We start from the raw sequence: 12,578 nt of genomic DNA, 5'->3' as shown, positions 1-12,578 counted from the left end.
TGGTTTTAGGGAGCATATTTGATCCTCAAAAAAAACTGGAGAAAATAAATGATTGAGCTAGATAGGGCTAAAAAAGCAATTTTGGTGTCTTAAGTGTTGGATTATTGCCTAATATCATCAAATTTACATGTGTTTGTCATCATGGCTATGGTTTGAAAAAATAAAGTTTAAATTGGGCCATTTTTTCCATATACGTTTGAGTTTGTAAAGTTTGGCTGTGTGTACACAAACACACATACTATATTTTCTCAATACACACATATGCACCACACACTAGCATCCCTACCATCACACTCACACCATTTAGGTTGAATTTTTTTTTCTATTGCACTGTGGGGGGCAGGACCGAAAACCTGGAAAATTGCTTGTAATTCAACCCTATGCCAAATATAGGGAAATGGCTCAAAATTTTGATGGTGTTGAAAATGATCAATTTTGATGCTTTGTGTCTAGGATGAAAGCATAAAATCATTGAAAAAAATATTTTATGCTGTAATGACAGCAGGATCAAATTGGTGAAAAAAGGCCATTTTGAATGGGAGTCAATAGGGGACAAAAACGTCCTTAGGGAGCTGAGAGGAACAAAAAAGTGTACAGCCTTTATAATAGATGGTACAAAGTTGCTGAGTAGAAATAAACAAAATATTTGAAAAAAAAAAAATCCCTGGTCAAAAATATTTCAGCTAACATAAGCACAGCCAAAGTTATACACAAAAAAGAGCGTAAAAAAAGTGCGAAAGGACAAAAACGTCCCCAAGAGCACCAAAGGGTTAAAAAGTAATCTTGTTCAACCATGAGTTATCACATGTCATGAAAATAATTCTGTTTTTATTACTAAGATCAATAGAACCCTAACACAAGTCCACCCTCCATTATCACTAATATGACTTGGCACTTTTGAAGATCAACAGTATACCACAGTATGCACACCAGCTGTACTTCCGTTTCATATTGATGTAAGCTTTTTTTCTGTTTTTAATCACCCAACAGACACTATGTGCCATTTATATGAATTGTTGCAATATCAGAAGCAGTTTGGCTCTTTCACTGAAAACTCAATAGAAGTGGTTGCCGACATTTTTATTTGCCCCAAAAAAGGGGCGTTCCCGTACCTGGAAACTGACTTGAATGTGATTGGCTGAGGCGCTCCCTGCACCTGTGACTGCTGTTTGGCTGACCGACCGAGTGTAGCAGTCTGTATGAACACGAGGCAATATCAGAGTGAGGATTTATTTAATTGCTACATTTTGAAAGCATGGTGAGTGAAATCAACCTGTAACTTTAAAGTCAATTGTATTATGTACGTTGGAAGATGTTGTCAAATTTTGAACATGTTGTGAAAAGTATGTGAGCCCTTGGTTGTTTTGCAAAGAACCGACAGCGAAATTCAGTTAAAAAATGTAGAATTGATGGGACCGTTTTTCTGAAAACGCACAAATTTTAACAACATTTTTGTGAGTATCACTTTTTTCACTTTATCTATCCGGCTAGTAGTGAATATTCCATCAAATTTTATGATACTTTGTTTCTGTGTCTCCCAAAAAATGTGCAGCAGATATCTGTAGCATACGATGTAGGCTACAGCCAAATTTGAAATTAAAGTTTATGTGTGAATGTAGGCCTATTTGTTTGATTTCATCTCTGCCGAATACACCAACATGCTCTTATAAGTAATAGTATAATTCGAGTTATGTTAGACATTTACCATTGTTGTGTCGGAAGAAGACTTCAAAAAGCGAGATGTTATCAATTATATTTCGTATACTTGCATATGGAGGAACCATAAACTATTGTGGTGGTCAAGGAAGAGACGTACAAGATGAACAATAATAAACGTGTGTAGAAAATATGACAAAATAAATGGCCAGACTTTTTTAGATTTGCTATTTCATATTTCACTCGATAGAACTTCAAGAAAGTGATTATATGATTAAATATTTTATACTATTGGATTTCCTTTCAATAAATTAGGGCATTGCTTAAATGTTTCAGCCATTTGTTTATGCTGCCAGCAAAGCAGATGTTGGTGAAATATGATCTTTTTCTGAAATGAAACGGCTTATTTGACATTAAATATAAAACAAAACAAATGAACATGCATTTGTAGCTATGAATCTAGGAGAAAAAAAACATTATAATGCTACTAAAACAGATTGTCTTGGGGACTTTATAAACACACACAACCGTACACTGCTAAACTATACCTTTTTTTGACTACATTTTTTTTTAAGGATTCATAATCAAATCGGATCTGAGTGGTCTACGGCGGGATACCTCCTCCCATCATCTTTTGGGGATTCAGAGACGCAGATGGAGGGAGTGCTGATTTTAAAATCTGCTTCTACAAGATGTTCTCCTGCTTCTTTGAGCCCAGATGCTCAGGAAGATACAGATCTCCAATCATCTCCCCCTGTAACTCCCCGTATGTGTGCACCACCACCACCCCCTCCTCCTCCTCCTCCCCCCCTCCCCCCTCCACCCCCTACGTTTGGCTCTCGTAATGTCCAGCGACGTTCTATGAAAAAGCTGAACTGGGACACCGTCCCCAGTCAGCGCGTCCTGGGCAAGCTGAACGTGTGGACGTCTAAGCGGCCACAGAGGGACCTCATGCTGGACATCCGGAGCATCGAGGAGCTTTTTAGTCATGTGGACAAACGGGCCTCGCTCCGAAATTCCAAGTTCATGGGTGTGAAGAACTGTGATGACTCTGACTCATTTCCACAGGAGCCGAAGGTAAAATAAAATAGCCAGAGTCACACTCAGCAGGCCATATCATGATTAAACTTAGTGAACTATATAACACAGGTAGATTTACAGTAACTGATGCACACTCGCGCAGAATGCACGTGTCGGGGGAAGTAATAAATACCCAAAAAGGAACTGCTTTTTTAAAAGTCCTATTCTAAATAAGCCATCAATGAGGAACTGCTGAAGTAAATTGTTTGAGAGTGGTTTTGCTTCCTCAAAGGTTACATTAAATATATCATGTTGAGTAAAGACTTGTCTGAATATGACTGTATAATGACAAAGCCTTTTTTTCCTTTGGTGATTCGGTTTAATGATTTGTGTTACCTTTTTTCTCTTTAGGTTACAATCCTCGACTCTAAAAAGAGTATGAATATCGGGATCTTCTTGAGACATTTCAAGAGGTAAGGATGGCCAGAGTTTAATATTCAAGAAGACACGGCAACACAAGGAGAACTAAAGGATCCTCAGTCACTTCCACTGTCTTCACTAATCATTACCCAACTAGCAGGCTCCTTATCTCAGCGGACCATATTCAAATAGATGGAAATGCCCTTTTTAAATGAGAGCGCTCAGCATCAATATAGAGAACAACACAATTGTGACTCACATTATACATACTTAAATGATGGAAGATGCTGCACAGTGCTCACCTGGTAAGTGTGGCTGAGCAGAAGGGGGCCATCCAGCTATGTTGTGAATTGTTGTGATATAACAGTAACAGGTGAATATGATCATTGCCTCCATTAAGCAAGTGTCCAAGAGGTTCTTGAAACAAAACATATATAATAATTATTATACATTTATATTATTATTATATATTGATGCTAAAATATATAATACTCTGTCAGGATAAAACCTGTACTATGTTAAGGTCTGAGTAGTGTATGTTGTCTTTATAGGGTAGCCTCTATTCAGCCTGAAAGTCCAGAGCTTTGGACAAAGAAGTAAACATATGTTGCTGCTCAAAGGCAACTCAAATGTATGTGTTTATTTATTTGTATCTAGCTTTAAGTTTAATTTCCATAGATCCAGTTTTTAGATGTATGGCTTATCAAGACTATGTCACAAGGTACACTCAGCTTTCACTTTGAATACCAAATTCACTCTCAATGTGTCTCAGCATCGAAGTATCGTGATGCCGTCTGCTTTGGTATGTTAGTCAAATTCAAATTGAGTCAGTCTCTGTGGTGGTGACGAAGGCACACTTGATGATGCTAGCTGAAGGCATTTTGACATTTGCTGGACATTGTAAAAATAGTGTTCTGTGTAAAGTGTGACATGCTGCCTGAATAACTCAACAGAGATGCACAGTATGTTGTCCTGCTACTGCAGTAGAGAGAGGTGGACATGTATGTAATGGTGGCATCTGTGTGTGCCAATGCATGTCACTTAGACACATTTGTAAATGTAGTGTAGACTTATTTATTTTGAGCACGCATGTCCAAACTAAAATCTGTAGCCATTGTCTGTAGTGTTTGACCTAAGAGCAAATAAAGTAAAACATGATGCTCATTGAGCTGATGGATAGCCTGCATCAAACAGCTTTCAAGTCTCTCTAATTCTTTTTTTAGACTGTTTTGAATGAATGTGAAACCAATGACAGCCTGGAAAGTACAATTTATAAAGGAGCAGAGGTGGGATTTCAACAAGTACATTTACTCAAGTACTTTGTTAAAGTATAAAGATTGAGGTATTTGAATTTTACTAGAGTCTTTTCTGAGTTTCTTTTCATCCCACTATGTACTTGTGTCTGCTTCCTTAAATGTCTGCTACATTTAAGAGGTAAATGTTGTACCTTTTACTTTACTGAAATTACCTGAGAGCTTTAGCTATTTCTTTTAATTATAAAAGTCATGGTGATTGTTCAGGCTGAACAAGCGCCTTTTTTATTCCCGTTTGTTTTGTCTCCCTCTGCAGGCCAGTGAAAGAAATGGTGCAGGACATTCATCAAGGGAACTGGCTCCAATTTGGAAAAGGCAAACTACAAGAGCTTTGTAAACTGATGCCAGAAGACAGTGAGGTAACAACAGCTCCACTCTTTGTTTCTCATTTTTCCACTTTGGCCCTTCACACATGAAATAAGGCTTGAACACTAACGTGTATTGTAATAAGGTCTACTTTAATAATAATAATAATATATTTAATTTATATAGCGCTTTTATCGCACTCAAATCGCTTTACACAACAGTAAACAAACAAAAGGAAAATGTAAAGTTGATGGGGCTTGGGTTGGTGGGTGATCTAGGGGGTAGGCAGAGGGGAAGAGATGGGTCTTGAGGTGGGATTGGAAGATGGTGAGGGACTAAGAGTCACGGATATGTTGGGGCAGGCTGTCCCAGAGCCTGGGAGCTGCCCTAGAGAAGGCTCTGTCGTCAAGGCTGCGGAGGTTTGATGTGTGGGTGGAGAGGAGACCAGCTGAGGAGGATCTGAGGGGGTTGATAGGGGGAGAGGAGGTCAGTGAGATATGGGGGGGGGGGGAGTTGGAGTCTGTTGATGGAGTCGGTGGTGATGCCGGCGAGGAGTGAGTTGCAATAGTTGAGGCGGGAAGAGATGAAGGCATGGATGAGTCTTTTGGCAGCGTGGGGTGTGAGGGAGGATCGGATCTTTGCAATATTACGGAGGTGATAGAAGGAGGTTTTGACGGTGTGGCGGATGTGAGGATCAAGGGAGAGGGTGGGATCAAAAATTACGCCAAGATTGCGGGCCTGAGGGGAGGGGTAGACCGTGGTGCAGTCGATAGTGAGTGTGGGGGTGTTTGTGAGTTTGCTGAGGGTGGATCTGGAGCCGATGAAGAGTAGTTCAGTTTTGTTGAGTTTAAGGAAGTTTTTTTGCATCGTGAATGTAAGTGCAGACAGGCAGGATTCGATGTGGGAGTGGGGGGGGGGGGGATTTGGTACTGAGGTAAATCTGGGTGTCATCGGCATAACAATGGAAGTCCATGGAGAACTGGCGAAGTAACTGACCAAGGGGGAGGAGGTAGGCAGTGAGGTACAATTTTTTTTTTTTATATTATATACTATTACTTTAAGGTCATGTATATTCCGGAGTTGTATTTGGATTATTTTATCTGGATTATGTTATCTAATTGAAGGGGGATAAAATACATTGACCCTAATTATTAAAAAGCTGATTCAAATAAAAGGGAAGAGTTCATCACTGTCAAGGCCTTTTATTGGTTAATCATGCTACAACCTGAGAATAACTTGATGCTTGCACACTCTTGTAACATCCATAAGAGGGAATGATAACACAAATGTCATTGTTTGTTGACTCAAACTGGTGTCCATGCACAGGTGAAGAAGCTGCAATCCTTCAGTGGGAACCTCTCTGTGTTACCCGAGGCTGACCAGTTCATGGTGCAGCTTGTCAAAGTGCCGGGGTAGGTGTTTACCATTGCATGCAGTATATTATATTATGCTCTGTAATTCCACCACTTTTGCACCACAGACATCACATCAAAACGTGAGCTTCCATTGATGGAATCCTATGCTTTTATTTTTTGATTTTTTTTTTAGTCTAGGCTTAATGACGGGTAGGTAATAAACAGTTTTTTTTGTCATGCCTTCAGCTACGATGAACGCCTGAAAACGATGGTGCTCAGGGAGGAATTCTTTCCTCTTATGGAGGAAGTGAAGAACGCTGTTGCTGTCATGACCAAAGGAGCTAATGGTAACGTTACCATCACATCCACCAAAGCTGCTACTGTAAACACTACCAACTTGGACTTTTTTTTAGATAGATCTGACTTTAATAAATCAAGGTTCTCAGTCTCCATGTCTTTTTCTTCTCTCCCTCTTAGAGCTATTGGACTGTGACGACCTCCACTCAGTCATTCGGCTGGTATTAAAAGCCGGGAATTACATGAACGCTGTTGGTATTTTTCTTTTAAAAATCCCACACACACACACACACACACACACACACAAATAGTTTTTACATCTAATGCATTTAAGATGTCCTTTGTGGTTTCAGAAGCTTTTTACTCTGCATTGTATTGTACTGATGAATTGACCACTCAAGTATTATATTACTCAGGGTGGTTACAGTGCTGATGCCATTGGCTTCAGGATGGCCTCTCTGCTCAAACTGGCAGACACCAAAGCCAACAAGCCTGGCATGAACCTTCTTCACTATGTCGCCAAGGTGAGGAGGAAAGGAGAAGCCCCCCTGGATGGACATATTCTTACTGAAGGAAATATTTGTGTAATCATGTAAAGCCTTGCAATCGTAGCCAAGTCCCTAAACAGTTATGTAACTCATTGAATTCCCTTCTCCCATCTCTTCACTGTTGCTCTCCTGCTTGTATCTTCCAACCACAGCAAGTAGAGGACATTGATGCAGAGTTGCTGACTTTTCCCCGCATGCTGGAACACATCGGGATGGCATCAAGGTGGCTATCATTAGTACACTGACAATCTATTTGGTACTTTAAACCTAACATGGTTTGGTTTCTTCCCAAACAGTAGATTTAAATGTTGTCATATCTGTTTGAATCTGATGTTCTTAATGTTGGATGGACTGGAATATGTCACATTAACACTTTAATGTTGTCAACACAGATTCTGTAAAGAGGAAGTAACCACAGACTTTGAGAGAGAAGTCAAGAAGTTGAAGGAAGTGAAGCTGTACAGCAGCAGACACCCTGGTATCTTACCACAAATGGAGACATTTCTCATGGTAAGATTTCTCTTTGTTCTCTGATCTCAAATTGTGCCAAAGCACCAAGACGTATAGAACAAATCCATAAACTGAGCTATTGGATGCTCTGTGCAATTTGTAAATCCCTCTCCTTTTATACCTCTTCTGTTGTTTTTTCATTTCTTTAGAGGGCAGAGGCCAAGCTGGCCGATGTGGAGTCCTCTCTTCGTGAGCTCAATGCTCTAAGTAACGCTGTCGCCGAGTACTTCTGTGAAGACCCAGCAACTTTCAAATTTGAGGAGTGCTGCTCAATCTTTCATTCATTTTGCAAGCGGTTTGAGACAGCCGTACGGGTAAGAATGGATAGAATTTACAATAACGGTAAAATTTGACATGGAGTAAACCAAATCCCAGGGAAACATCATACTATGGCTTTGCATTAAAGGGGCACTCGATGAGGCTTTAGGATCATTCCCAAATATGAAAAGGAATGTTGTTTGGGTTAAAAGTAAATTACTTTTGAATACAAACAAGCTCTGTCCCTTTTTGTGTGGTTGTATCTGGTTTGAATATATCCTCTCTTTTACATTGGCTGTAGGAGAACCGAGAGCGAGAGGCGGAAGAGCAGAGGCACAAGCGGAGGGAGAGCGTGCGGATCGCAACCAAACGCCGCTCCATAGTCTCCTGCCCGGGACCCCAGCGCGATCAGGACTCTTCCTTGGAGTCGGCCTTAAACAGCATTCTCTCCACTGTTCCAAATGGAATCAGCAGGTGTAGGAAAAGCCTGCTGCCCAGAATCGAAGGCTCCCCCGCTGATTGCACGCCTGTCCCATCAGTTGATCAGACTGACGCGTCGCCCCTTACTAGACGGGAGAGGCCCGACAAGAAACAAGCCAAACTCCAGAGAGAGGAAAACAACAAAGAAGAAGCAGAGAAGATGCGTGTGATAACGAGGAATGTGCTCTGCAACCAAAACAACAAAAGCAGCCTCGATGGTGGGTACACTGTTCCGGGCACACCTTCTCCTAAACGGTCGGACGGAGGGCACGGCTCAACGGCAATGACCCCAAAGACCCCTAGGCCTAGGAGCAGAGACTACTTCTTTAGTGGCAACAGTGGGGACTTGGGCTCCCCTTGGACCATCCTGAGCCCTCTGACCTGCTCCCAAAGAGAGAGCCTCCAGCGAAACGACAGACGAGCACAACTATGCAGAATATCCTCAATGCCCTCTGGAGAATATGACCTTGAGGAAACAGTCTGGCTGTCACCCGAACGGGAGGACAGTCAGAAATCTCCACCCGGGGGTTCTGCTTCTCTTCCCGAGTGCCCCAACCAGAGAGCTGTATCGCAGGTTCCACTGTTTAGGACGAGCTCCGTGGATGAAACCAGGAGATCTACGGCACCACTACTGCGCCTGGGAGACCTGCTCCAGAGAGGCATGTCTCAGAGGTCCTTCTCTTCTGGATCGAGGTCGTATAACAAAAGAGAAAAAGCAGCAGCAGCAGCAGCAACAAGCCTTTCATTGAGTGGCAGTAAGGCGGATGATCAGGGGCAAGCGAGCACCTCTGGTTTCATATCCTTCTTCAGACGTATCGGTGGCAAAAATAAGCCCGGGGATGTTGAAGAACACAACTTCAAAGGATCTAACACTTGATTTTGAAATCATTTTTTATTTAGTGACTGAGACCAAGCTTTGTCATTTGTTTTCCTTCTGTGTTTGTTAAAAATGTTTTAATGTGCATGTTTTGTTTGTCTTTTTTTTTACTGTGAAGCTTTTTTCCCTTCTGCGGAACCCAAGGCAACTGAGGACTTGTTTTGAACCGTGAAGGTTTTGATTATGTGGAGCCTAACCACATTCATAAATCTATTTTTTTCTTCTTTTTTGTGTGCAATAAATCTTTTTAATTTAAATTGTAAATGGATTGTGCTATCGACAACATGTATCATTTAATGCTACTTCAGGTTAAATTGTCTCCTTCTGAACTCCTTTTAAGTCTGACTGGTGCTAATGTGTCCTTGGTGTCGCCTTCTCAGTTTCCAGTGACTTGCCTTTCACTTCATCTATTATTGCTTCTCTCTGTTGTTGTTTGGGTAGCAGAGAAGTTAGCCTCTTAACTTTTAGTCTTTTGTCACATTTGGATACAACACAACCACAATGACATATCCAACCAGATTAGTTATGAAGACCATAGCTATTTTAATTAAATTTCATACTCCTAGCTATATGATTTCATTGCAGGCCACAATATAAAATAAGTAGGACACATTGCTTTTGGTGAACCCACTTGCTATTGCTAGACCTCCTTTGGCTTTCTAGATTGGGCTGTCCTCCTTGCCACCACTGTGCCACCCAGATGCCTCTGCTCAGCAGTTGCTATAGAGATTTTTAGACAGAAGGAGCCATTCAGCTCTTTTACTTTGGTAACAGGGTTTGTTTACAGCCATTTCATTTGAGCTCTCACAGTGTAATAATACTCTCTTGAACACACTGTTCTATACAGGCTCCTTTCTGACTGTTCTGTTGTTGTCCCACATGATGCCACATCCATCCCACCCACTGGCAAGGGCTCAATGGGGATATTTTCAGTTGCCTGGCATTTCAAATCAAAGGGCACCATGAACAGAAAGGAGGCTTTTGGGGGGAAATACTATGGGCATTTTTCTTTTAAAGCATTGGATTACTTGGTGACAGTGACAATTAAGCAGTTTCTCTTTGCTTCAAGCACGCAAGCGCTCTTTTCTGTTGGTCTGTCCTTGTAAGCAATCAGAGACAACAGTGTGTTACTTGGGGCAGAGTGCTTCATCCTGTCTAAAATGAGAGCTGCATAATACAATCAGGTAATTGTGATCGAGAATGTGGAGTGCTGCGAAGGACCGTCTCATGTGAGTCGATTCCTGAGGAGTTGATGTGACCTAATGTCTCTCACCAGAGCTATATGCTAATCAGCTGAGCGTTCTCCCTGTGTAAGTGAATGAGACACATGCATGTATACAGAAGAGAAAGGAGGTGGTGTAAGGGAAACTTGGACCGAGCTAGTGAGAGAGGGAGGGAGACTTGCAATTTGTATTGTGGGGGAGCATTTAAGCACAGAAGAACATAAGAGAGTAAGCCAATATCTTCATAGACTCCAAAGAGAAGAGCACAGGAGCAAGAACTAAAGTGATAAGGACTCAAAGACAAAAGAGAAAGAAAAAACAGAAGCCTGTATAGTGATACTTCTGGATGTTTTTTAATGTTGAAGCTGGCAGCTGGACCGAAAAGGTAGATTCATATTGAACTTGTTTAAAAAATGCATGACAGACTGGCTTTGAAATATTGATCGGATAAAAGCATTTTGCTTAGTCAAATATGTTCCTGTTTTTATATTATGTACTTTTATAGTTATAGTACCAACAGCAATATGCACTGAAGAAAATAGTCTTGCAGAAAGTCCTGTTCAAATTGAATTCCCTGCTAAATAGTATCATGATAGAAGATCACAATAGTTGGTAACTGTGGTGTGGTGATTGTGTAGTGCTGTATACTTAATCCATTGCTGCAGCTATGGCCGTTAGACTGTTGACAAGTGTTGTAACCAGATTTGAGGCTATAAAGCTGTTAGGGAGAGTAGGCTGAATCGAAAGTTGTTTTTTATTTGCTGCAGTGTTACTGATTTTAACTTACATTGATAATGATTGATTGATTACGCATGGTGAGATAATAGAATAGAATTAAATCACAAGAGCAAACAAACTTTAATCAAAATATAATCTTACTCAGATTAGAGTCGCTTGGTTTATTATGGTGTTATTATGGTACTAACCAATTAAGTGATGGATAATCACACATCCATATAATTAGACATTTTTTATCTACTGTTCCATTTTTATTTTAAATATCCGATTATTGAAGATGCTTACTACTGCCTAACAACGAAGCATTGACCCCGACGTGATTTGAACACGCAACCTTCTGATCTGGAGTCAGACGCGCCACCGTTGCGCCACGGGGTCACATGCTGACATCGAAATTATTTATTATTTAGCTTACATGCATCGAAAGAAAAGTATCTGTGCTTCTCAGGTACTAAAACCGGGGGTGAGTTTGTCTGTCACTAGATGGAGCAATTCAACAGAGGTTAGTTGGAACCCCAGGCGTCTCCGACTTCTGGCGTCCACACCCACAGCACCGTGAAAATGAACTTGAAAGCGCTCCACAAAATAAAAGGTAATGTTGTCATTCATATGCTTTCCGGTTTGGCAGGTCCGTCTGATGACGTCATAGGAAAGGAGATGAGCATCTGGAGAATCTTGGACACTCACCTGCTCCACCTCATTAGTGACCAGTCTGTTCATAGAAACATGGATGAGTAAGTGCACACAACATCGTGTTTGCACACACATGTTGAATTGCCTGTTGTTTGTCTCTCCTCTGGCCATAAAACATGCTCGAACAGTTTTCATATACTTTATAGTTCTCCAACAAAAACAGGGTTTGTTGTCATCAAAGCCACATAACACAGTCATTATATTCATCAGTAGCCTTAAAATAGAGTTGCTCCGTGCTTTTAATAATGCCCTTCCTGCACCCTGATTGAGACGCATGCTGTTTTCTGTCTATGATGAGGTGGGCTTAAACGTCAGGGCTGATGGAGCAGTGCAGGGCAAATTGATTAGCAGGGTAAATGTTGCCAGCAAGGTGAACGGATGGCCATTTCATTACATTGTTCTATTGCACTGCTTTTATAACACCGAACCCAGATTTCCTTTGTCTGAGATTTCCAGGGGTCAGACTCTGTAATGTTTGTGGTAAATCATCTGTGGTTGGTTTGGTTTAGTCATTTGTTTAAGGAGCCTGACAGTAACTAAGCAGGATAATGACTGTGCCTGTCTGTGTGCATTTGTTCTGCTACTGGACAAAACAATAATACACTAAGAAAGTGAGTTTGTGAGCCTATGATATGGGTATTTAGCATCTGATTTACTAAAACTTCAGCTCACTATTATTTGCACTATACCGCCCCCTTTAAATGCATAATGCAATAAAGTGAGAGGGGCATCTTGCTAACTCTAATGAATCACCAACTGCAGCTCCAGCCTGGTGTGTCTGCTTGAAAAAATACATCACATGTTTTTGGGTTAGAATTAGCCTGGCTCCGCCCGCCTACCTACTTCCGGCCAAATTTCATTTTAGTACGATGGTCTGGTAGCAC

The 12,578-nt window shown here is 41.1% G+C and overlaps 1 protein-coding gene across 1 annotated transcript; it reads left to right on the top strand.

The window, feature by feature from the left end:
• Positions 1 to 2,424: 2,424 nt before the first annotated feature.
• fhdc3 (FH2 domain containing 3) lies at positions 2,425 to 9,040 on the top strand (the record flags this gene model as incomplete). Its single annotated transcript, XM_080040936.1, has 11 exons — positions 2,425 to 2,733; positions 3,088 to 3,149; positions 4,666 to 4,768; positions 6,042 to 6,127; positions 6,317 to 6,417; positions 6,548 to 6,618; positions 6,784 to 6,891; positions 7,068 to 7,138; positions 7,308 to 7,425; positions 7,575 to 7,739; positions 7,985 to 9,040. The coding sequence occupies 11 exons, from the start codon at positions 2,425 to 2,427 to the stop codon at positions 9,038 to 9,040; spliced, it is 2,250 nt and encodes a 749-aa protein (XP_079897062.1).
• Between the last annotated feature and the right edge of the window lie 3,538 nt (positions 9,041 to 12,578).

The sequence above is a fragment of the Ammodytes marinus genome, assembly GCF_949987685.1.
Source record: "Ammodytes marinus genome assembly, chromosome: 14".
Taxonomy (NCBI): Eukaryota; Metazoa; Chordata; class Actinopteri; order Uranoscopiformes; family Ammodytidae; genus Ammodytes; species Ammodytes marinus.
Note: the sequence above shows the minus strand (reverse complement) of the source record. Positions and strands in the feature narration are given on the sequence as shown.